Source organism: Neoarius graeffei, chromosome 28, assembly GCF_027579695.1.
Source record: "Neoarius graeffei isolate fNeoGra1 chromosome 28, fNeoGra1.pri, whole genome shotgun sequence".
In the NCBI taxonomy this organism is placed as follows: Eukaryota; Metazoa; Chordata; class Actinopteri; order Siluriformes; family Ariidae; genus Neoarius; species Neoarius graeffei.
This window is the reverse complement of record NC_083596.1, coordinates 11,054,863-11,081,406: the sequence shown is the minus strand read 5'-3', so window position 1 is coordinate 11,081,406 and position 26,544 is coordinate 11,054,863. Positions and strand designations below refer to the sequence as shown.

At 40.4% G+C, this 26,544-nt stretch overlaps 2 protein-coding genes across 2 annotated transcripts in view; one reads left to right on the top strand and one right to left on the bottom strand.

Moving 5' to 3' along the window:
* Nucleotides 1-21,692, bottom strand: part of ssna1 (Sjogren syndrome nuclear autoantigen 1) — an 84,346-nt gene extending 62,654 nt beyond the window's left edge. The window contains exons 1-2 of the mRNA XM_060912794.1: nucleotides 21,347-21,692; nucleotides 19,544-19,756 (exon numbers count right to left, since the gene is read on the bottom strand). Of these exons, the coding sequence (XP_060768777.1) occupies nucleotides 19,544-19,613 (70 nt within the window). The 5' untranslated portion in view covers nucleotides 19,614-19,756; nucleotides 21,347-21,692. The remainder of the gene's footprint in view (nucleotides 1-19,543; nucleotides 19,757-21,346) is intronic.
* Nucleotides 1-26,544, top strand: part of npr2 (natriuretic peptide receptor 2) — a 105,763-nt gene that overhangs the window by 18,641 nt on the left and 60,578 nt on the right. Inside the window, exons 2-5 of the mRNA XM_060912789.1 lie at nucleotides 19,604-19,791; nucleotides 21,326-21,439; nucleotides 22,035-22,170; nucleotides 23,985-24,079. Of these exons, the coding sequence (XP_060768772.1) occupies nucleotides 19,604-19,791; nucleotides 21,326-21,439; nucleotides 22,035-22,170; nucleotides 23,985-24,079 (533 nt within the window). The remainder of the gene's footprint in view (nucleotides 1-19,603; nucleotides 19,792-21,325; nucleotides 21,440-22,034; nucleotides 22,171-23,984; nucleotides 24,080-26,544) is intronic.

Genomic DNA, 26,544 nt, shown 5'->3' with positions numbered 1-26,544 from the left:
CTGAGAAATCATTGAACTTGATTTTATACAGTCTATGGACGAGACGTGACTCTAGTGATTACTGATCGGCTGTCTCAGTGTCACCTGCGAAAAAACCATCAAGTTTTAGAAAAGAAAAGAAAAAAACATCCACTTTCAAAGCTGCTTCATAGTAACGAGTAACGAGGACCTTGACAGAAATGTAGTGGAGTGAAAAGTACGATATTTGTATTTCAAATGTAGTGAACTTAAAGTCATAAGTTTCAAAGAAAAAAAAATACTCATGTAAAGTACAGATACTCAAAAATGGCCCTTTTCCACTACCCTTTTTCAGCTCACTTCAGCTCGCTTCAGCCCAACACGGCTCGCGTTTCGACTACCTCAAAGCAGCACGACTCAGCTCGCTTCAGCCCTGCTCAGCACCCAAAACTTGCACGGTTTTGGAGTGGGGCTGAAGCGAGCCAAACCGAGCCGAGTGTGGCTAGGGGCGTGAGGAGACACTCCCCTGTGCACTGATTGGTGAGGAGGAGTGTCCTCACACGCCCCGCGAGCACGCTGGGATCTGTAAACATCGTAAACCCGGAAGAAGAAGAATTACGAATTACGAGAATTTCTGAAGCCTTATGCGCCTCGCCTCATCTATACACTCTTTCCAGTATCTGTTGGCGTTGTCGGTGACAACAAGCCACAGCACCAAGACCAGCAACACTAACGACTCCATGTCCTCCATGTTTATTGTTTACTATCCGGGTCGTGAGACTACCGCTTAAAAGCTCACTGATGTCACTGTTTGCGCCGCCTAACGACATCACGTGACGTCCACCCACTTTCACTAACTCCACCCAATGTGTCCACCCACTTCCAGCCAGCACGGTTCAGCGCGGTTGTAGTCGAAATGCAACCCCAACAGCCCCACTCAGCTCGACTCAGCCCAACTCAGCACGGCACGGCTCAGCCCAACTCAGCCGCGTTGGTAGTGGAAAAGCGGCAAAAGTGTACTTAAGTACAGTACTCAAGTAAATGTACTTCGTTTCTGTCCACCTCTGCATGAAACTAGCTCGTTTCTGTTCTCACGGACATTGTTATAAACACTTGTTTTTTCACCAGCATGTCTTTTTTTCTCCCTTGAAGATAATAAGACAAAAAAAGCACAACTTGGGATATTACTGTACTGAGAAACCACAAAGCCCTCTATGATGAAGTGGTGAAAAGTTACAGCTTTGCCTTCGACTTTGACTTTTCCAAGACGCTGATATTAGTGACCCCTTACTTAAATGTTAAATGAACATCGCTTCACAGAAAACTTCTGTATCAACATGTGCACATAAGAAATCTGCTTATGCGGAGTTTCTTCCATACAAGTCCCCGTAGATGAGTTGTTACTATAGAAACAAGGACCTGTTAGAACGAGTGCACTGGTATAAACTTGTGAGTTGAATTACAGCTCGAATGACTGTCAGAGTTGCTGTTGGAGAAAATTAATCAACACCTTCTAACCAATCGAGAATTCAACAGCGCTGTGGGATAATATCATATTATATCATATCATATATCATATCATATCAAATAATATCATATAAGGTAATATGCTTTAAGATGAATGCTGCTTGTCTGGGGTCCAATGTCAAAATATTAATTACAGCGTACAATTGTGCTCTAAGTAGCAGGAGAGTTTGATCAGACAGGTTATTAATGCTCTGGCAAAGATTCACTGGATTATATAAAACACTTCAAATGTTACATAGCGATTCCAGTCCAGTGTGTAGGCATGAGCTGTTCTCACTACCATGGCAACATGCATGCATGTCAACCTCTTATAGCGTCCTTGTTTCACGTAAGATCAGTACGGTATCTCCGGCTGTCCGTCGTCCTCGATCTCTGTCTCTCTTCTTTATTATTAATCCGTCTCACCTTTGCAGTTTTCTTTGCAAGTCTTGCAGAAATAAAGTGCGTTTCAGAGGTTGTTGGCTACTGGGGGAAAAAAGGCAGGATGTTTTTCAAAAGCCTACACTGATATGCCTATTTTTAACCTGAGAAGTCTTCTGCCGGTCCTGCTCCAGTGTGTTCATTATTACAAGTGCAAAGGCCAGCGTCTCTTCATGTGTCAGCATTGGAAAGATCATTGTCTATTACTGCAGGGTTTTTTTTTACAAGCCAACATGAACTGTTTTCAGCAGTTATTGTACCATTCCACATGATTTTTCTTAACGTTTATAGGTATTTTCCAGATTACAGTCTTTCAGCTCAAAAAAAAAATCTGTTCAAGTGTAGCATTCAATCAATAAAATAACATTTTCATAAGACATATGGTAGATGAGTTCGTTGAGAATTTTTTTTTTTTTAGCCTCCATTTTGTTATTAAAAACATGTGGTGATGCATATTAGGAGTACAGCAAGAACTTGTGTACATCAATTCCCAGTCGAATCAAAAATAGTTTTTTAAGAGCTTTTCGTGTGCACTATAGAAAGTGTATACAGTGGTATGCAAAAGTTTGGGCACCCCTGGTCAAAATTGCTGTTACTGTGAACAGTTAAGCAAGTTGAAGATGAAATGACCTCCAAAAGGCATAAAGTTAACGATGACTCATTCCCTTTCTATTTTAAGCAAAAACAATTTTTTATTTTCATCTTTTACATTTTCAAAATAACAAAAAAGGAAAAGGGCCCCAAGCAAAAGTTTGGGCACCCTGCATGGTTAGTACCTAGTAACACCCACTTTGGTAAGAATCACAGCTTGTAAACGCTTTTTGTAGCCAGCTAATAATCTTTCAGTTCTTACCTGGGGGATTTTCACACATTCGTCCTTGCAAAAGGCTTCCAGTTCTACAAGTTTCTTGGGCTGTCTTGCATGCGCTGCTCTTTTGAGATCTATCCACAGATTTTCAATGATGTTTAGGTCAGGGGACTGTGAGGGCCCGGGCAAAACCTTCAGCTTGTGCCTCTTGAGGTATTCCATTGTAGATTTTGAGGTGTGTTTTGGATCATCGTCTTATTGTAGGACCTATCCTCTTTTTAACTTCAACTTTTTTACAGATGGTGTGATGTTTGCTTCCAGAATTTGCTGGTATTTATTCAAATCCATGCTTCCCTCGACCAATGAAATGTGCCCTGTGCCACTGGCTGCAACACGACCCCAAAGCATGATCGATCCACACCCATGCTTCAGAGTTGGAGAGGTGTTCTTTTCCTGGAATTTGGCACCCTTTTTTCTCCAAACATACCTTTGCACATTGTGGCCAAAAAGTTCTATTTTGATTTCATCAGCCCACAGGACTTGTTTCCAAAATGCATCAGGCTTATTTAGATGTTCATTTGCAAACTTCAGACGCTGAATTTTGTGGCTAGGACGCAGGAACGGTTTTCTTCTGATGACTCTCCCATGAAGGTCATATTTGTTCAGGTGTCGCTGCATAGTAGAACAGTGCACCACCACTCCAGGGTCTGCTAAATCTTTCTGAAGGTCTTCTGCAGTCAAACAGGGGTTTTTATTTGCCTTTCTAGCAATCCAACGAGCAGTTCTTTCAGAAAGTGTTCTTCATCTTCCAGACCTCACCTTGATCTCCACTGTTTCTGTTACCTGCCATTTCTTAATAACATTACAATCTGAGGAAACAGCTATCTGAAAACACTTTGCTACGTTCTTGTAGCCTTCTTCTGCTTTGTGAGCATCAATTATTTTATTATTCAGAATGCGAGGGAGTCGCTTAGAGGAGCCCATGGCTGTTGAATTTAGGGACAAGTTTGAGGAGTCAGAAAATTTATACAGCTTTGAAATCTGCATCATCTGACCTTTCCTAACGAAGAATTTGAACAAGCCACAGCTCGATAAGCTAATTAAGCTCTGGAACCTTGGTAAAAGTTACCTGAGAACTCAAATGTATTAGGGTGCCCAAACTTTCGCATGGTGTTCCTTTTCTTTTTTCACTCTCCAATTGTACAAAACAAAAATAATACACAAATCTTGCAGAAAACGCTGAAAAGAAATGTCTCGTCTTTATCTTTATGCCTTTTGGTGATCAGTTCATCTTCTGCTCGCTTAACTATTCACAGTGACAGACATTTTCAGTAAGGGTGCCCAAACTTTTGCATGCCACTGTATACTGTATAAGGTTCTCTCTCTCTTTCTCTCTCTCTCTCGCTTGCTTTTATTCCCAGAGCAGCTTGAAGTAAGGAACCTATTGTTGTAACTCTTAGTCTGTTCCTTGTAACCTGTTTAAATGCCAAAACATACGCAATTAGCACAGCAGCGAGAGCAGTGATAGCATCACCGCAAAGTGGTTGTCTGAAAATATTTAGTCAAGTGCTGAGTTGTGTTTCATAACACAGCCCCATTGTGCCATGATTATTCTGTCTTTTAACCGTTCCTGTTAAGAAACATGAACATTTAAAATTTTTTTTAAATGACTAATTGCTTGCAGTTGTTGTGAGGTTAAGTTTGCTTTCTGCTCACTTGATAGCAGTGATTAGCTGATTAGCATAACAAATCCTGTGGTACTGACTATCAACTGTTTCTGACATGTCTCAGAAAGAAAATGGTGTGTGTGTGTGTGTGTGTGTGTGTGAGAGAGAGAGAGAGAGTTGGTATAAAACTAGCTGGATTGATATGAAACACTATTAGCTTGAATACTAGGGTGACCAGACGTCCCGGTTTTACCGGGACAGTCCCGATTTGGGGTTGTGTGTCCCGAGTCCCGACAAAAGTCTGTCGGGACACGGATATGTCCCGGTTTTCGCCACTCGCGACGTTTGCGACTGAGCAGCGTGGGAATCATTAGTGGAGAAATGTCTGCATTTACTATTTTGATGAATTGACAGGAATCGCAAACTTTCCTGGTTACTGCCCCCTGGCCCTGTGGCATGGGTGTTTATTTAGCCACATTATTCCAGACAACAGTAATGCCGCAGCAATTATGCCAAAAAGAAAATGTACCTTTTCCAAAGATTTACAGGGCACCTACCCCTTCCTCCGAGAGGTGCAGAACAATGCGCACGAAGCCTACTGCACACACTGTAAGTGTTTTGTTCTTGTACTGAGTTGGGTAGCCTGTGTTGCAAATGCTGTGCGCTCCTGTGGGGGCTTTCCTCGGGCTGCCACCCCTCTCCTCCTTTACTGCTGTTTTGTCTCATCTCATCTCATCTCATTATCTCTAGCCGCTTTATCCTTCTACAGGGTCACAGGCAAGCTGGAGCCTATCCCAGCTGACTACGGGCGAAAGGCGGGGTACACCCTGGACAAGTCGCCAGGTCATCACAGGGCTGACACATAGACACAGACAACCATTCACACTCACATTCACACCTACGGTCAATTTAGAGTCACCAGTTAACCTAACCTGCATGTCTTTGGACTGTGGGGGAAACCGGAGCACCCAGAGGAAACCCACGCGGACACGGGGAGAACATGCAAACTCCACACAGAAAGGCCCTCGCCGGCCCCGGGGCTCGAACCCAGGACCTTCTTGCTGTGAGGCGACAGCGCTAACCACTACACCACCGTGCCACCACTGCTGTTTTGTTTGAGTGTATATTTACGGAAGCCACGAGAGGCCCTTCATATAATCTTTTTTTATTCACCTTGTTATCCCGAGATAACGACATAATTAATTCAGGATCTCGAGAAAACAAAACAACTAATTCGAGATCTTGAGAAAACAAAACCGTTATTCCGAGATCTCGAGATAACAAAGCAATTATTTCATGATCTCAGCTGGATCACTGTATCTCCGTCGGTAGAGACGAAGCCGGGCCAGTCTTCTGCGGAGGTGCCGCGGACTAATTTTGAAATTATCCCTTATTAAAAGACTTAATGCAATCTCTCCCTGTGTCAACCCCTGATCAAAATATTGCCTTATTAGGTGATCGATTATTCCAGACATTCTAATGACCAAAGTTGCGTCTATACAGAATGAGAAATAGCCCCAAAGTCAGCATATCACAAGTCTCTTGGCGCACCTGAATGAACCATTTCTCAGCTGTTTACTCGAGATCATGAAATAATTGTTTTGTTTTCTCGAGATCTCGGAATAACGGTTTTGTTTTCTCGAGATCCTGAATTAATTATGTCGTTATCTCGGGATAACAAGGTGAATAAAAAAAAGGATTATATCCTCTCTCGGCTTCCGTAGTATATATTCTCAAATCACTTGTCTCTTTTTTGTTTCTGTTTAACATACCATTCTGACAGTTTGGCCATATTGCTGTGTTGAACAGCTTGTTGCACCTTCCATTAAAGTGTTCATTTTTGTACACATCTTCTTGCTTTATTCATTCAGTTGTGGGGAATGGTTAGTAAGGTTGATTCTGACCTAGGCTATGTTAAGGTCACATATCTACTTTTTAAGTTCATGCTATAGTGCATACAATTTTAGAGATATAGCCTACATGTGCATATGCATTCTTCTTGGTGTTCTCACAAACAGGTGAAATAAATCAGTTTAAATTTGGCCTATGGACATAGCCTGGCCTATTGAGGTATTTCACCCACGTGACCAAGTCACGTGACGCAGCCATTTTGGACGGCACGCTTAAGTCCTTCAGTGCAAGGCGGTATGAGATGGTGGAGACCTTTGCACATTTTAACAAGAAAGTAAGCTGTGATTCGTGTTAAATTGGATCTGTCTTTTATCACAAACACTGTACCCAGCCTTGGTATGGAGCCCTGTTTATTTATTTCTGTGTCCCGTTTCTTTCTAGCCTCTGTTATTGCGTTTTATGTCTGATGTCTGCTACATGCAACCCTAGACAAATTAACACTGCCTTGTTTCACTGCTCAGATGGGTTAACAAACACTGACCCATTTACTTTTTGCTATATATTTTATCAAAATTGCGTTAACTGATAAACTAACCTGAAATGAAATGATCACTGCAAAGTCTGGAGTACTCTGTTGGCTCCCAATCCTGTCTCTTCACAGCTGCAATCCATTTGGCCCTCTTGTCTGGGTCAGTAGGAAACCGGTAGTGATGTGTCGGTCGCGAACGATCCGGTTCAAAGAGCCGGCTCTTTGAAGTGAACGACGGGAGCCGGCTCTTCGGTGGGAGCCGAGTTGGGGAGCCGAATTAGTTTTTTGTCCTTAGGTGCCTCAGAGAGAGAGAGACTTTCACAAAAAAAGTTGCTGTCCGATTGCGTCTTTGTGTTGTCTATTACCATTCAAAGGAGAAAAAGTAGCATGGTGTACGCCTACTTTTTCTGGTTGGGGGGGTTGATGTCATTCACAGCTGCGAAAATACGAAAATTGGTGTAATGCTTAAAGCTGTGGAGCGCAGGGGAGAGGAGTCTGTGAGGCACCTGAGGAGGGGAAAATCAGCTGTGTATTTTATATTGGTAATATAACACAGTTTTGCATTATGTTTGTGAGAAAATAATTTATTAATTGGTAAGTAAGTTTTATTTCTATAGCTAGAACATTGTTACACTGCTATACTTTACAAAGCTTTACAATGGCTACAAAAACTAAAAAATAAAATGGAAAACATCCTATTGATAAAATATAAATAATAATGTAATTAATTAACTAGTTAATTGCAGCAATTAAATCAAAAATAAAATCTCAGGAGCCGTTTGGGAGCCGAAAGAGCCGGCTCCTTATAGTAAGAAGAGCCAAAAGAGCCGGCTCCCGAAAAAGAGCCGAAATTCCCATCACTAGAAACGGGTAAAAGGAGCGTCCTGCACGCTGTCCCTGTCTGTTGTGGCAGCCCACAGCACAACAAGCAAACACCATGGTTATTTATAGAGTGCTTACTGACAAATTAATCTATTCTAGGTGTCTGTAACACGTTTTTTTTCAAGCTGGTTCTCCCTCTCTGTCTGCAGCGTTAGTATGTAGCTTGACGTTCAAAATGGCGGACACCGGGGCATCACGTGACCCTGTGACGTCAGGTGAAATACCTCAATTCTCAGCCATTACAAAATCTACTGTCTGACCATAATTTAACTGATCTGTATACCACTATGCTACTAGATAACAAAATGCCTGTTTGTTTTATTTCATGTGAGATGTTGATAAATGTGAGCTTCAACAAAATGATAAGAGCACCTCTCTGAGTGTCACGTTTACGTAAAAAAAAGGTGTGCGTGCACGAGCATGGTCGCGCGCAAAAGTGTCCCGGTTTCAGACTAGGGAAATCTGGTCACCCTATTGAATACAGCTTTTTAACAAAAGAAGAAATAACCGCCCATGTAGTCAAAAGATTTGAGCACAAAATAAGCCTTTTGTGAAAGTTTGTGGCCCCTTCAGACAAAATGAAAAACAAATACATTTAATTTTTTAACAAGACATCCAGTACAGTGTGTTCATTTTCCCAAAGGTTCCTTCAGGACAAAACAAATCGCAAAAATAGTGGGAAAAAAATCGTTTCCGAAAGTTTACAGTCTACATAAACACCCTGTAATCAATTCTGTTCCCACACTTTACTTTTATGACAGCCTACAATCTTTTATATGTACTCTGAATGACTTTTGGATCTTCTTAGCTGTAATATTTATCCATTCCTCCTGAATTCTGTATTCTAGCTGAGTTTTGGCCCATTTTTCAAGAGATAGAAGTGGATATGGTCATGGCACTAATATTTTCTAAGCATAGTTTCTTTTGAAGTGAAAAAAAAAAAGACATACATTTTTTTTCCCACTTAAAAGCCACGGGGAGTGAAACCAGCTCACGCGAGCACATGGCAGGCACAGAAACACTGTACTGTTTCTGACATTACTGCACTAATACAGTTGTGGAATAGGGTTATTTACTGTATTTTTATTATTATTCACTATTTACTGTTTCATCTCAAATACATTAAGAAGGCAAGAAACTCGTCCACTAATTAACTTTTGACGAGGCACCTATTAATTGAAAAGCATTCCAGGTGACTCTCTCATGAAGCTGGTTAACCCTTTGATGCAAAACATGGGTCAAAAGTGACCCGGCTGAGTTTTTATCTTCTATATCTTTGCAATAAATTAATTCCATCATTCAGTATTCAAGGTATTCCTCAATTAACTTGTTTTTGATCATCATACATCCTTATTTTATTTTTTCCTTTCTTACTTTTTGAATGAAAACCCTTTTTGTATCACTACCCTTCGAATGCACAACATGGGTCAAAAACGACCCGCATTCATTTTCCAGGTTATTTCGTGTACGGCTGAGTGTTTCTATGATCTACTTTTGAAATAAATTAATTTTGTCATTTACTTTTCCAAATATGCAGTAAATATCTTGTTTTTGTTTAGCACAAATCATCATTTTTATTTTTCCTTTCTTAAGTTATGAACAAGCACAGCTTTTATAATTCTACATCAAGTTTACACACATGGGTCAGAACCGACCCGCATGCATTTACTCCAGCGTTTGGTGGGAACTGTGAATTGTGCTTGTGTCAGACATTTCACAGCTCAGCACAGCGTTCTTTGCCCGTCTAATACATGTAAGTAATGTTTTTCAATTGTTCTAACATTACCTTAGAAAAAAATGGATTATGTTTAGGTTACCTTGAGAGTGAGTAGATAACTTGTCAGAAAGTTACAAGTAATTACTATTAGCTACCGAGCTGTTGACATATTCTACTTTAGTTAGCTAATTTTATTGTAGTTGGCTTAGCTAACTACATAGTTAATAAATAAATAACTGGCCTCATTCACTGCTAAAGTAATTACTTGAAACAAATTATTATTATAGTATTAAGACATTTAATTTTAAATCACACTTGGATGACCCATGTGTAGTAATATAAAAAGTATTTTTGTTCATAAAGAAGTAAAGAAAAAAATAAATTAATGATTTGTGATAATTAAAAACAAGATATTTAAAGAATACTTGGAATATTCAATCATAAAATAAATTGATTTCAAAAGATAGAGCAAAGAAAACCTCAGTCAGCAGGAAATAACCTGGAAAATGAATGCGGGTCATTTTTGACCCATGTTGTGCATTAGAAGGGGTGTGCATATGTTTTGCATCAAAGGGTTAAGATAATGGCAATAGTGTGCAAAGTGTCATCAAGATAAACAGTGACTACTTTGAAGAATCAAAAATATCAGACATATTTTGTTTAACACTTTTTTGTTTACCGCATCATTCCATATATGTTTCATATGTTATTTCAGAGTTTTGATGTCTTCGGTATTGTTCTACAACATAGAAAATAGTCAAAATACAGAAAAAACTGTGAATGAGTACGGGTGTCCAAATTTTTGACTCGTACGAGTCAAAAGTTTGGACACCCCTACTCATTCACAGGTTTTTCTGTTAACAGTTATTCCACGAAATCAATTCGTACGTGAACTGATAGCCGATGAGGCGCATAGCACCGAGTTGGCTATAAGCCATGTACGAAAAGATTGAGTGAAATAACTGTTTTATTCTATCCACATTCACTGGATTTTGAGAAACAGAGCATTTTTATTTTTATTTTTTGCAAATTCGATAAATTAAAACTTTATACAAAACGTCCAACAAAATCATTGCTGCTTCGAATACAAACAAACTGACGAAATGCCAGTAGCAATTTGTGTAAAATGTGATAATAATTCTTGAAAAATAAAAAGGGTTTTTTTTTCGCAGTCCGGTTTCCATCAAATCCTGCGCTCTGATTGGCTGGTGAGCAGGTCCGTATCCTACGATATGGACCCCAGTTACGGACTCTGCTTACGAACCTCTAGCGACTCGCTCATTCACAACAACAATAAACATAGTAGCAATTTTTGTCAACATTTATTTTCGCATTTCTCAGGAGAATAGCAGTAATTTTACATCATGGACAGCGATAACGACAGTGTTCACAGCGAAAGCGAGTTTTACTACCCTTAGGAAGACGAAATAAAAGAAAACATTTCAGGAGAAAGCTAAAAACCTGTAACTGTTGCTAACGCCGAGCAAAAATGAATCCTGAACGACTCAATTTTGTATAAATAGGGGACTACATAGGCGGCAAAACGTAGGTTTTTTTCCTGCCATGGAAGTGCACTTGTATACCGAGGAGGAAGCCATTTGCATTACGGCCGTGAATGAGGATTCAAAATGGTGGCTCGGCTCGGTTTTCCCTTTCGGGCGCTCTCGTTTTCTGTTCGAATTTGGTAAAGAAAAAAATTAATATATTATTTACCAGCTTAAGGTCGGTCTGTATGGTGAAATACCGTGACCTCGGCCTTGAATACTGACCTCGGCCCAGAGCTCGGTCACTACTTTCAAGACCTCGGTCCCGGTATTTCACCATACGGACCGACCTTAAGCTGGTAAATAACATATATGTACGTTCTTACCATCAAATACTTTCATTCCATATATTTTTTTTGTATTTTTGGGGTTTTGTTTTCGAGTAGAGTTTTTATTTCGTCCTTGGTTGGTTCAGCAACACGTGCTGCCATTTTCTTCTTCTTCTTCTTTAGGGATTTTGATGGTTTGGCGCCACCGACTGGGCTGGAGTGTGGAACAGGAGATATTGGGGGGAAAACTATATTCTTTTAGCTATTTCTGTTTCTTTTAAAGATTTGAGAATAAAGTGATGTATCTGACTTGATGCGTGCCGCCATTTTGTTTTTCTCTACTCACGCTATATGAGCTGATAGCCTAGCAGCAGAGTAGCCAATCAGAGTCCGTGATTGCTCATATCCAGTGAATGTGGATAGTGTATGTGTGTATATATATATATATATATATATATATATATATATATATATATATATATATATATATACACACATATACACACACACACACACACACACACACACACACACACACATATTTTATCATGTATGTTATGTTGTTTCCATAGCAACCGCATTTTTTTCTCTCAATTAAAAAAATGCAACTTGTCATTTTATTGAAAAACCAGAAAGCACAGACTCCTCTGCCCTGACGACTTTACCTTGGTGGAAAACATTGGAGACTCCTTTGATAAATATTAAATATAATTCTTTAAAACAATGAAGTGTTAGAATGGGCGTGTTAATATAAATTATATAAAAATAATATAAATATAAATACAATTTTTATTACAACCTGATGTTAAATAAAAAAAATTTAAAAATCAGATTTGAGAAATTGAGTTGAACTGTCATTTAAACTTTAATAAACATAAGAAACGTCAGGAAACATTTGACTGGCAGTGTACTGTATATAAAGACGATGATGATTACTATTCTTAGCAAGAAAAGGTTACTGATGTTTATTAATTTGATGGATGTTTTATCCAAAGTGATCACAACCCAGTAGAAACATATCGCTTTGTTTGAGTGGTTCAGAGTCTTGTATGACTTAAACACAAAAGTAACCATTTTTATTAAAAACGTCAGAATTTTTCTCACATGAATCCCATTGTAACATTGCATATAGTCTAATACTTAATATTGCTGTAATGTCTCTGGGTCACGGCGAGGTAATGACTGTCAGGGCTTGTTCGGCTTTTCTGGGCTTGGCATTCCATTCATTTCTGTCTGCCGAAAACAGGCTTGACCCCAGAGCCCATATTGTCACAGCTGTTTTTTCTCGCTTGCTGGTTTACCTTTGAGAAACGATGACTCACTGGAATGGAAGCGCTTCCAGATATTTATGGTCATTTTGTGTTATTCTTTTTTTGTTTTGTTTTGGTTTTTTTTGGAAAGAAACTGAAAATTACAGCAGTGTAATCTATAATGGAATTTCTCGGCCATTGTACTCAATGAAACCCCTCAAAAATCATACGATGTCAACACTGTATTCAAATTACAAAGCAAGACAAACTCTCGAGAGGCAACACTGTTTGAATGGTTTGCCTTAGAGGGATTTGGGAACATTTTGAAAGCAGTAGTTTGTCAAACAGTAGAATAGGAGAAGGTGTGAAGCGAAGCTGTGTTTTTTAGTTTCACTGGGTGTGTTTGTGTCTGCGTGCATGTCTGCATGTGCGTCCAACTGCACAGTCCAAGAATTCCATTAGGAAAAGAGTCTCTCTCTCTCACACACACATGCACACATGCATACAAACGCACAAACAATGAACCTCAGCTTTGAAGGCTGAATTGCACTGTGGGCATGTGTGTTTAATTGACAATAAGTGAACCATCTCCATTCATTCTTGCGAACGTTTACCTTGCCTTTCTTTGTGAGTTTATCTTGGTGGACGTCCAGGAGACAGCGGGACGGCTTGGCGTGAGTCAGCCTGCAGAGACTGAAGGCTTTCGGGATTGAGTGGTGGACTGGGGCCCGACTTTTTTGCGCTAACATTTGAGGAAATGGCTGCTAACTGGGAGCCCAGTTATTCCACTAATGGAAATAATGCTGATAAATCCAACAGCAGGGGAAAAAAAAAAACAGTGTAGGCACGTATATGAGAACTGTTTCTTCATTTTGAGTTGATTTTGACTCAGAAACCCATTTTGAGCTTTGTATGTAACTTTAAAGTGTCTTAGCCATGTTAGGCTTGTAGCTCAGATCTTAAATGAGATTTTTTTTGGGAGGGGGGCACAGAGTTGTGACGGTAAATGTTTTTACAGGTGGTTATGTGGTGCCGGGTGGTGAAAATGTTCAAAAGGGGCATGTTTGAATGAATACAGAATCATGAGGTGTGGCAGAGATGTTATAAGGGAGAAGAAAAACCACTTAAAGAATCCTGAATAGAAATCAGTGGGGAAAGTTCATAATGGCAAAGATGGCGGCTGTACACACATTTCCCGCCTAAGGTTGGTTCGGTACCAAAATTTGGGGTTTGTTATGGTACCTTGCATGGTAGAACAGTAATGGTACTAGTTTGGTAGCAATGCAACAAACAAACAAACAAACAAACAAACAAATTGATGAAATTAATAAATGTCAAAAGTTGTATGGTTTAAACACTGCATTAAATGAGTGAAAACACTGATTTCAGTCTTCTGTCTGTCTCTAATGCCGCTTTTCCACTACAAACGCGGCTGAGTCGAGCTGAGTGAGGCTATTGGAGTTGCATTTCGACTACAACCGCGCTGAACCGTGCTGGCTGGAAGTGGGTGGACACATTGGGTGGAGTTAGCGAAAGTGGGTGGACGTCACGTGATGTCGTTAAGCAGCGCAAACAGTGACATCAGTGAGCTTTTAAGCGGTAGTCTCACGACCCGAATAGTAAACAATAAACATGGAGGACATGGAGTCGTTAGTGTTGCTGGTCTTGGTGCTGTGGCTTGTTGTCACCGACAACGCCAACAGATACTAGCAAGAGCGTATAGATGAGGCGAGGCGCATAAGGCTTCAGAAATTTTCGTAATTCTTCTTCTTCCGGGTTTGCGGTGTTTACAGTTCCCAGCGTGCTCGCGGGGTGTGTGTGGGCATGTGAGGACACTCCTCCTCACCAATCAGTGCACAGGGGAGTGTCTGCTCACGCCCCCAGCCTCACTCGGCTCGCTTTGGCTCGCTTCAGCCCCACTCCAAAACGGTGTGAGTTTTAGGGGCTAAGCAGGGCTGAAGCGAGCTGAGTCGTGCTGGTTTTTGGTAGTCGAAACGCGAGCCGTGTCGGGCTGAAGTGAGCTGAAGCGAGCTGAAGTGAGCTGAAAAAGGGTAGTGGAAAAGGGCCATAAGTGACGGTAGCTAATTTTACAAACTTAAAAATCTGCCTAAGGTCATTTCTATAGCCTGGTTTTTCTTTCATTCATGAATTCATTAAGGAGTAGACTGCTAAGTAGCTTAAAGCTACATCCACACTAATATATTTTAAAAAAACACACACACAAACGATCTCCGTCCAAACGATTGTTCTACCACTGTATCAGAAATAATCTCCGTCCATACTAACACACCTGAAAACACATATCACACAAACATTCATGTACTGTGATGAATCAGGGAAGGATATGTCGTGACTGATGAGACCCAATCAGGAAGTGAATGTAGGTGTCTGCATCATTGTTTCCAAACATTTCCATTAAATCCTGTTGACATTAAAACATTACTCTGGAGTTTTCAAACTAAAATGGGGCCAGGAGCGTTTCCAAAACCAGGGCCAGGCTGGCACGATGGTGTAGTGGTTAGCACTGTTGCCTCACAGCAAGTAGGTTCTGGGTTCGAGCCCAGTGGCCGACGGGGGCCTTTCTGCATGGAGTTTGCATGTTCTCCCTGTGGGTTCCCTCCAGGTGCTCCGGTTTCCCCCACAGTCCAAAGATATGCGGTTAGGTTAACATGGGGCAGCCGTGGCCTGAGGTGGGCTGAAGTGTCCTTGAGCAAGGCACCGAACCCCCAACTGCTCCCTGGGTGCTGTAGCATAGCTGCCCACTGCTCTGGGTATGTATGTGTGCTCATTGCTCACTTGTTCACTGAAGTTCACTGCTTCAGATGGGTTAAATCCAAAGGAAAATTTTCACTGTACTAAAGTCTGTGCTTGAGGGTATGTGTGATAAATAAAGGCTTCTTGTCTTTCTTCAAAAGTGTCAGAAATCGCTCACTCATTCCCTACTCCCTATATAGGGAATTACTATATAGAGGACTATATAGTGAGCTCATCTGTAAAATGAAAAAACTCTTTCGGACACTAGTCCGTCGCGCTGGTATTTACGTCATTACTGTCGCACAATTAAAACATGCGAGATCAGTCGGCTGGTTGGTTTTCAAAATAATAAACACATGCGTGTATTTTTGTGATAAATCCATATTATCCTGAGCGTATTTCCAACATTAATCAATACAAAGTACCTGCATCTTTCAGTTCTTTTAAATCAAGGCTGAATACTTTCTTCTTTGCCGCTGCCGTTTATTAAATCAGATTTGAGACTTTTGATTTGATTTGATTTGATTTCTTTCAGCGCGACCGCAATGCATGATGGGATATATTGCTTTGGTTAGTGACCATCGGTTGTACACTACTTTTTGTGATGCATTGTGGGATACTTTGAGCGCACTATATAGGGTGTAAATAATCCTCACTAAGGTTTCAGACAGCACTACAAAATGGCGTCCTCACTATATAGTGCCCTATATAGTGAGTAGGGACACAGGGTCTGTTTTTGTGGCTCAAAAACTCTGGAGTAGTGTGGACTCCAGGTGTAAACACAGGAAAAGTGATACGTTTTAAAACTAAAATGTCTTAGACCCCGTCCACACGTAGCCGGGTATCTGCTAAATCGAAGATATTTTTCTACGTTTTGGCCTGTCATCCACATGAAAACACATCAAAAACGAATATTTAAAAAAACTCCGGGCAAAGTGAAGATTTTTGAAAACTCCGTGTATGCCTTTTCGTGTAGACAGAGATAACCGGAGTTTTGCGTTTTAGAACGTCACAATCTGCGCCAAAAAAATGACAACAAATCTGCCCTGACGTCAAACGTGCGACCTTTGTTTACTGCAGAAGCCAGATTAAGCATGGACAAAGAGTAATGGATCACCTTGAAAGCGTTAATTATTGTGCAGGTGCTATTCTGATGTGATTAGGGGGTAGGATTTGGGGAAATAATGCCATCTACAGGTTTGGGGAAATAATGCCATCTACAGGTTTGGAATGCTTATGAATGTGATTGAAAACGCAGATGTTCGGTTATGTGTGGAAGGGATTTTTTTCGAAGACGAGGTGGTGTGGATAAAACATTTTTATAAATGGAGGGGGGGGAAATGTTCGGTTTTAAAAATACCCGGCTACGTGTGTACATGGCCTTAATGCGGATGTAGCCTAAGACGACAAATGGCAGCCTTCGCACCATCATCACAGTCACTGGCTGCCAGTTCGCCCCGTGTAACGTTAGATCGGCTAAACTTATGTTACAAGTGGGAGATGATGTTAGCTAGATTCAGGACGGGAAATATTGTAAATAAGCTAACCATGGACAAAGATCAGTACCTATCATTTAGACACTCTTATTTTCGATTTATTTATGTGACCATCATGTGCACCTTCCATTTCTGGAATTCATTGTACAAACTTGGATGTACAGTACGTACATCAGATGTTTCATCAGGTTCAGTGTATTGTCTCCTCCCACTACACATGACTTAAGGCACCGTTTGCACAAAGATGTATAAACAGACTCCAACGCTCCGGCATATCACTGCGTGACAGCTCCAGCCATCAAAGTTTCTCAGGAAGAATTACAGTAGTGGTTTCCTGTTGCCTTCTACTGGATTATTATAGAGGTTTTCTCTTCTCAACCACTCACACATTCACACCTATGGACAATTTAGAGTAACCAGTTAACCTGTGTTTGGACTTTGGGGGAAACCAGAGCACCCGGAGGAAACCCGCGCAGACACGGGGAGAACATGCAAGCTCCACACAGAAAGGCCCCTGTCAGCCACTGGTCTCAAACCCAGAACCTTCTTGCTGTGAGGCAACAGTGCTAACCACTACACCACCGTGCCGCCCCTCTCCACTATTACAAAGCAAAATATTGCCATATCTCGTTCAGAGAGCTTTGTTTCTCACAAGTTTCAGCAATCTAATATCACTAGTTCATTCACCAGTTACCAAATCCATAGCGTCTTCCCAAACGTAGCTGGATAACTGGAAGCGGTGTGGCAGGTCACTGGTCAGAGATGGAGCTCTTTCACTGTTGGTGTTCGACTTACGGTACGTCACGCCCACGAGCTGCCAGCTAAGTGTTAAAGGGCAGGCGAAAGAGCAAACTCTTGAAGGCGCATTTCAAAGTATAGTGAACAAAGCAGTGAAATGCAGTAATGTTAACCTCTGAAATTTGTGAAATGATAACACCGTATCGTTTCGGATGTCAAATTTAACTGGAGCAACCCGAATCCCGTCCCTTCCTACAAAAAGCCAATCATCTGCTGAATCTTCTTGCAAGTGCACAGTTGCCAGAGGTGGACAAAGTACCCAACTTCATTACTTAAGTCAAAGTACAGAGCCCACTGATCAAATGTTACTCCGATACAAGAGAAAGTTGTCCAGTCAAATTTTTATCTAAAGTACTGAAGTACTTGCTTTTAAAAATACTGAAGTATTAAAAGTGCATTTTCTGTCAACACATTGTGTTATTGCCACAATGCTTACAAAACCTAACGCCGTTACCAAAGACAGAAATGTGAATTCACAAAATGAACGCATGCTGTGCCATCATGGTGGTTTAACGTTAAGCTAGCTAGTCAGTGAAACGCCACCTGACATGCTAGCAAACTCTTTTCAAACTCGAAATCTTATTGGGTAGCTAACGTTACTAGAAAAGAAAGATTTCTACATTCTGTTTATTTGGCAAGATTATGCTAAACATATTTCTGAAAGGACTTCAGATAAGTTAACGTTATTCATGTTAGCGTAACTCCATTTTTACAAGCTAACTAACAGCGTCCAAGTTAACTAGCTATGTGTAAACGTTAGCCGTGGACAAGGCTACGGCAACTTGGCGGGAAAATCCATAGAAAGTCATTTGACTAACCAGACCGCATAGCTACGTTTGCAACATTATCACTAGCTCTAAAAGCACAGACAACTTCATTGCAAGCTTTCTCTTGGAATAAAACGTTTATATACCTCAATATGCTTCTGCAGGTTCGACGGCGAGTTTTTGTAGGCCGTGATGTTGTTCGTTTTCAGCAAACATTTAAAACGAAACGAATCTTTAATCCTTTCTGAAAACTGAAACATGGGTTCTAGGGAAAGCCATGAGTGCGTGCATTCGCCAGAAGAACCGCCTCCTTCCATTCTGCCATCAACTGATCGTGTTCAAATAACGTTGCGGAGAAATAATTGACCTTGATTTTATACAGTCCATGAATGTGACGTGACCCTACTGATTACTGATAGGCTGTCTCAGTGTCACCTGCGATAAAACCAATCATGTTTTCAAAAAAAAAGAAGAAAAAACATCCGCTTTCAAAGCTGCTTCATAGTAACGAGTAACGAGGACCTTGACAGAAATGTAGTGGAGTGAAAAGTACGATATTTGTCTTTCAAATGTAGTGAAGTTAAAGTCATACTGTGGTTTCCAAAAAAAATACTCAGGTAAAGTACAGATACTCAAAAAGCGTACTTAAGTACAGTACTCAAGTAAATGTACTTCGTTACTGTCCACCTCTGGCAGTTGCACATGTGTAGAAGAAATATAATCCATTAGGGAAAAAAATTCTTAGGACAAATTCACCAAGCATTGTAAGATTCGACTGGGGATTCTTCTATACGTGCAGTTTTTATATCCCAGAGGCCATTGAATGTGCAGTTATAGCTCTCTTCTCATTCTTTAGATAGGGGCCTGATCTTGTTAGCCAGAAATAGCTGCCCAGGTCCGTTACCAAGATGGCTGCCAAGTGGCGAGACATGCTTATAAAGAATGTAAGTGTGGTTAGGTGTACTGTTGCAGTATCTAATCCTATTAGTGATATCCTATCATTCCATTTAAAAGCCAAATGTATGCAGTGACATTTACCTCCCAAAAAGCATAAATGCTACGTTCGATTCTGTTATGAAGTCGACGTAGGGCACTTTGTACTAAGTAGGGATCACCAGCAGCATCCATTTTTAATGATTCTTTTCAAGCGAAAACCTGATGGGCGATTTGTGGTGCAATTCTTTACGCTGTTCAAATGAAAATGTCCACAGCTGCCAATGTTTTTGAATCTTTAAACACAGGCTAAGTTCAAGTACTAAACATAATGCAATACTGTAGTTACTAAGAAGAAATAAAGCAGCTGTACGTGGTGCTAGAGTTCTGTGTCCTGTGTCCTCTCTGTCCAACGCCTCTCGTCTTCCCGCAGTCGTGTACATCTGCGGACCTCTTCAGACGTTCTTTAAAATCATGCACAGCTTTGAGGAGGAGGTGACGAACCCAGAAGACTATGCCATCTTCTACCTGGATGCGTTTGGTGAAAGTCTCCGTGATGATATGCACCAGCTGTGGCAGAGCTCAGCTGTGCAGTGGAAAGATCCAGTCAAGCTTTTTCAGGTAGAAAAACGGATTTCTCAATGTACATTTTTCAGTAAGTCATCGTGTGTACAGTTACATTTATTTTTCAGCTTGACTGTCTTGCAAAACAGCTTTCAAAATATGCAAAACCATTTTAGCAGGCTATGATAAGCATGAACACATGAAGGCACAGTTTCTGATCACAGCTTTACATTTGCAAAGAGAATGACATTAAATGACGTGCAGCACTGCAGTGAAAAGTGCAGGCACTACGAAAGTGGGAAAGAAAGGAAAAGGAGCGAAGAGTAAAGAGAAGGAAAGAAAGAAAGAGGGCGCAAGAGAGTGCATAAGAAAAGTGAAAGAGAGACTGAAAGGGAGAGAAAGGAAAAGTGTGGAACAATGAAAACAAAAGAATTAAACGGACAAAGATGTGAAAGTGGAGAGAGAGAGAGATTGCGAATGCAAGAGAAAGAAAGGAAGGGAGAAGCTGAGAGAAAATTTAGAAACGGAAAAGAAAAAGGAGGACAAATAGAAAGACGGAAAGAGAAGACGAAAACGAGGAAGATAAAGAAAGAAAGGAAAGGGTAATTAGCAAGAAAAAACAAATACAGGAAAAAAGGATTACTAGAGAGACAGAAAAGGAAACAAATAAGAAATAAGGAGAGAGAAACGGGAAAAATGCAAGAGAGGGTGAGACTATGAGGGGGGAAAAGGAAGGTAACAATTACTGAGAAAGAAACGATTACTTTTAAAAAAATGTATTAATGAATAACACCTTGTGCTTTTTAACCATTTTTATTCGATCCACATTCACTGGATATGAGCGATCACACGCTCTAATTGGCTACTCTACTACTAGGATATCAGCTCATATACCGTGAGTAGAGAAAAACAAAATGGCGGAGCGTGTTGCTGAACCAACCGAGGACGAAATAAAACAAAACCCCAAAAATACAAAAAAAGGCAACAAAATATGGAATAAAAGTATTTGATGGTAAGAATGTATTGTATGTTTTTTTTTATTTTTCAATAATAATAATAATAATAATAATAATTATTATTATTATAATAGCATTTTTCACAAATTACTACTATCATTTCACCAGTTTGTTTACATTCTAAGTGGAAATGATTTTGTTGGATGTTTTGTGTAAAGTTTTTATTTATCAAATTTGCAAAAAATAAAAATACTCAAAATCCAGTGAATGTGGATAGAATAAAACAGTTATTCCACTCAGTCTCGTCGTACACGGCTTATAGCCGACTCAGCACTATGTGCCTCGTCGGCTGTCAGCTCATGTACGACTCGATTTCTTGGAATAACTGTTAAATATTTACATTTAATGTTGTGGAAATTCCATGAGGCACGTTAGTTCCTGTCATCACTGCTCTGACTAATCGAATGCGAGAATCCAACAGCACTGTAGTATAAACTGTTTAAAGTAATTCGTTTTGTATTTATTTCTATAAACAGTACACTAAAATATTTTTGGCTCTGCTGGAACAATACCAAAGTTCATATGTTATCACTGGTCTTCTTTTAGTTTAACTTGAGCTATCCTTCCTTTTCCAGTCTGTATTCGTTATAACGTACCGAGAGCCAGATAATCCAGAGTACACAGCTTTCTGCACCGAACTCCACAAGAGAACAACTCAGGACTTTAATGTTCAGTTGGAGCCGTCTTTGGTGAGTATCCTTGATCTTTAAATTCCCTGGTTAATCGAAACAGCACTAAACAAACAATGACGCAAATACGAGTGCTGTTTAATGTTGACTTTCACTCGGTAACCTTGAACTTGCCGGGAAGCGACGGTGGATAAATGTAATCAATAAGAGGTTCAATCCAAGTCTAGTCATGTGAAGGTGGTTGGAGGTCCACCGTTTTTTTTTTTTTGTAGCGCTCACTGAAGCGTGCTGCTCTTTCTCCAGCCGCCGCATGCAGTCGCTGATCAGATATGACACCTACAAACCGTGGAAACAAGAGTTTGGCTTCCTCATGTCAGGCTCATTTTCCGGAATCAGCTGTGCTCGGGGATAAATATAGCAGACAAAGCGGCTGAAACCCAAGAACTGTTCATACTGAAAATATGGCCTCGAGGCATGCAAATAGAAAAAAATTCCCAACCCAGAAATCTTGCATAGAGAATTTCGTTGTAACTTGACACCTTGCTCGGATCATTTCCGTATACTTGTAATATTGACATGGCATGCAAAATTGGAATGCAAGTTTTTTTGTTTTTGGTTTTTGTTTTGGTTTTTTTTTTTCCCCTGCCTGTTTCAGATGGATTTCATTGCCGGGTGTTTCCATGATGGCTTCATGCTCTATGCGAAGGCCCTGAGTGAGGCTTTAGCAGACGGAGCGTCTCAGAACGATGGTGTCGGTGTCATTACACGGATGCAGAACCGGAGGATCTGGGGTGCGTTCGGTTTCAATTCCTCAGCATTGACTTTAAATACCGTGTTTTAATTGAGTGGTTGCTCTGTAGATACAAACAATGGATATTGTAGAAAAAAAAAGAGACAGAAAGAGAGAGACTCTGTGTAGAGAGGACTGTGATTGAGATATGAGAGCCTGTCCTGGCCAGCATTGGCAAATTTGCCGAAAATGTGTTTCTAATATGCAACCCATCTGCCGAAACTTGTCACAGAAATAGAGTTGAGACTTGAACTTTCCCCGACTTGCTTTGTGCCAGTAGATTACTGGAGCCAGGCATAATACCGAGTGCAAGGTCAGGCTAGAGAGATAGCTCCGTGGTTGTATTTCCTGTAAAGAATCAGCATCTCAGAGGGGGGGAATGTCTATTAAACGAACAATTCAACTTGCCAGTTAGTGATGCGTTTTTTCCAGCATATTTGGACAGATGATGGCTTAACAGAACAGAATTTAACCTTTTGAATGTTGTGAAACTATAAAAGATGATTAATTTCTAACTGCTTAAACACCCAGGTTTACATTTCTAACTTGTTACAACATATCTTTTCTAATAGTTTTACTGCAGTTTATGAATAACTGAATAGCTTTAAAGTGATTAACTAGGAAATTTCGAAATTACGGAGTTAATAAATGTCATCATTATACATTAATACAAGATGTTCTAGACAAAGAAAAGCGGACTTTAGCTTAAAAAACATGCTAAAGTTGTAACATCAGTCCGTTGGGCCATTTCTCCGGGTGCGGCTGTACTGGATTAGCCAGATACACGGATTTGGAGACGAAAACAATGGTGGTGCTGCGTGACGTAGGATTCCGCACGACAGCATACCGTGTCACGCATCAAACAGATAGAAGATAAGCAGGTAAATATTTTTTTTAATAAACAGGCAATAAACTCACCACTACTTTATTTTGATTCGTTTTCTAATCCTGAATTGTCATAATTTTTGTAGAGAAATGCAAACAAGTTGAAATCACGTCAGACCATAATATTATACTATAGTCTAGTTGTCACAACTCTCAGGCGTGCTCTGGACAGCGTGCGGTCTGAACTGACTCACGCGTGTGCTGCGAATGACCCACACCTGCACGAGATTAAAGCGCAATCAGCACACCTAAGTAAGGACTCAGAATGCAGACTGACTTTGCGAAGTATTGCATTGTTGTGACATGTTACCAAGCCTTGTTTCCTGACTGAGTTCCTGTTTTCTGATTCACGTTCCCTGTTCCTGGTTTTTGATCCTGCTTCTGTCGACGATATTCTGTTTGTGCCTTGCTTGACCTTTTGCCTGTTTTACTGTTCACGATATACGCCTGCCGATTTGGACTGTTTGTCTGTTTGCACTTTTCTTTATAATAAAGATCTTCTACACTTACATCCGTCTCCAACCATCCCTGAGAGAACACTTCACCCCGCTGACACTACGTAGTACAGCACGCACTTGTACACCTCCGCTGTACTCGCAGAAAATGACATCACGCACGATGGAGTTATGGCGGCTTCCCTGACAAAAAATAGCCCCGCCTATTTTCATCACGTTAGTGGTTAGATCGTTAAGAACAAATTCAACATGCAGCTTTTTTTTAAAGGCTAGACATAAAGACCGACTTTTAGCTGAATTTGTTTATTTGCAAGATAATTTCTTTAAAATTGATAACGAAATCAGGAAACATGTCTTTACAGGATTTAGATATTATTTGGATTTTAAAAAATTGTAGTTAACATGACAATCCAAGTTTTTTTTTTTTTTATCATTGTTCACTTTCCTCATTGATTTAATATAATCTGTGTTTCAGGAGTGACCGGCCTCATTAGTACAGATAAAAACAACGCCAGGTTCACAGACTTCAGCCTCTGGGCCATGACCAACCTGAAAACTGGACAGTATGGTGTAAGTTCAGCAAATAAATCCTTGTCCCTGTTGTTAATACTCTACTGATAAAAGCATACACCTCTTTTGGACAAACATCTACGGAAGCCACGAGAGGCCCTTCATATAATCTTTTTTTATTCACCTTGTTATCCCGAGATAACGACATAATTAATTCAGGATCTCGAGAAAACAACACAACTAATTCGAGATCTCGAGAAAACAAGACGATTATTCCGTGATCTCGAAAAAACAAGAGGTGCCGCGGACTAATTTTGAAATTATCCCTTATTAAAAGACTTAATGCAATCTCTCCCTGTGTCAACCCCTGATCAAAATATTGCCTTATTAGGTGATCGATTATTCCAGACATTCTAATGACCAAAGTTGCGTCTATACAGAATGAGAAATAGCCCCAAAGTCAGCATATCACAAGTCTCTTGGCGCACCTGAATGAACCATTTCTCAGCTGTTTACTCGAGATCATGAAATAATTGTTTTGTTTTCTTGAGATCTCGAAATAACGGTTTTGTTTTCTCGAGATCTCGAATTAGTTGTGTTGTTTTCTCGAGATCCTGAATTAATTATGTCATTATCTCGGGATAACAAGGTGAATAAAAAAAAGGATTATATGAAGGGCCTCTCTCGGCTTCCGTAAACATCAGCAGTGCATTTGGTTAAAAGATCACGTTGCATATTTCAGCTTTAGTTTAATGAAATGACCAGAACTACACAGTATGTGGTTCCTGTTAATACAGGTGCATGCAAAAGTTAACATCCCCAGTGGATTTTATATGGAAAAAAGGGGACATGTACCTGTGTTTTCTTTTACAAAAAAACAAAACAGACTTCCAAAATTATGTTTATGAAGGAAAATGGTAAGCCTAGAAATCATTAGTGAAAATTTATTTCAAATTCAGAAAAGATGTAAACAACTTTTTTTTTAAACTCCTTACCCTTTTTTTTACTATTCATAGCATAACTTTTTTTTTTGCACCCTAAATATCCTGGTGTTTTTCATGTTGTTGTAAGGGTGCACAAATTTTTCCACTTAGCTGTAGATTGGATTGATTTTTAATGTGACAGCAGTGGGTCTAATTGACAATGTGAAGTAATTTCTTTCCAGGTCTTCTTGTTGTTATAAAGTAGATCTCAAATGAGGATATACACTCACCCGCCACTTTAATAGGAACTTGCTCTTGATTCTAAGGCTACGTTCACACTGCAGGCTGAAGTGACTCAAATCCGATCTTTTCGCCCATATGTGACCTGTATCCGATCTTTTATTGACAATATGAACGACACAGATCCGATTTTTTCAAATCCGACCCAAGCCGTTTGGATATGTGGTCCTAATTCCGATTCCTATCCGCTCTTTTCATATGCGACTTCAGTCTGAACCGCCAGGTCGCATTCATCCGACTTACACGTCATCAGCAAGCCACAAACGTCACTATTCTGCGCTGAAGTAGGCGGCGGGTCTCTCAAAAAAAGTTACAACAACATGGCGCATAATCACGGGCGCAGATAGAGGGGGGGGGACTCGTCCCACCCAGATTTAAATTCACCTCGTTCGGTCCCCCCCCACTTATAGGGAGGAAAAAACGTCTATGCTGTCTTTCTTTGTATAAGGCAAACCTCACGGAAAAATCAAAAGACTAATTACCATTCGGTTTATTGAGGTGCACAGCAGTGTATACATAGTTGCAACAACTCACATAAAACAAAGACTGATATTCGGTTGGTTGAGCTGCGCAGACTGCACAGGTTGCGAGCTCGAGCTTGGTTGCTATGGTTACTAACAACAAGTTTGACAGGCATATCGGGGTTGGGGTTGGTTTGCTGGCAGCTTTGTCCCCCCCAGTTTTTTGTCCCTCCCAGTTCAAAAAACGTATCTGCGCCCCTGCGCATGACATCAATGCGAGGGACGCTTCGGGCTGTGAAGGTTCTGAATCTTCTCAATGGAAGGACGCAGAGGTTAGGGAGCTGATTTCCATTTGGGGGGATACAGCTATTCAAGCTAGATTGGATGGGTCATACCGCAACCGGGCGGTTTTACTTCCGTAAACACTGGCCATGCTCACTGTGTGTGACGTCGTCGTATCCTGCAATGTGCATGCGGAACACTTTTAGGTCGCTTTTCGTTCATACTGAGGATCACATACAAGTCGCATATATTTATTAATGTGAACGACCTCACAAAAAAATCGGATTTCACAAAAAAATCGGAATTGAGCATTAAGCCTTGCAGTGTGAACGTAGCGTAAGATTCCTGTTCTTGGCTGCAGGAGTGGAACCCAATGTGTTCTTCTACTGTTGCATGCTGAGATGCTTTTCTGCTCACCACGGTTGTAAAGAGTGATTATATGAGTTGCTATATCCTTCCTGACAGCTTGAACTGTCCATTTTCCCCTGACCTCTCTTATCAACAAGGCGTTTGTTTCCACCCACAGAACTGTCGGCCACTTGGTGTTTTTTGTTTTCTG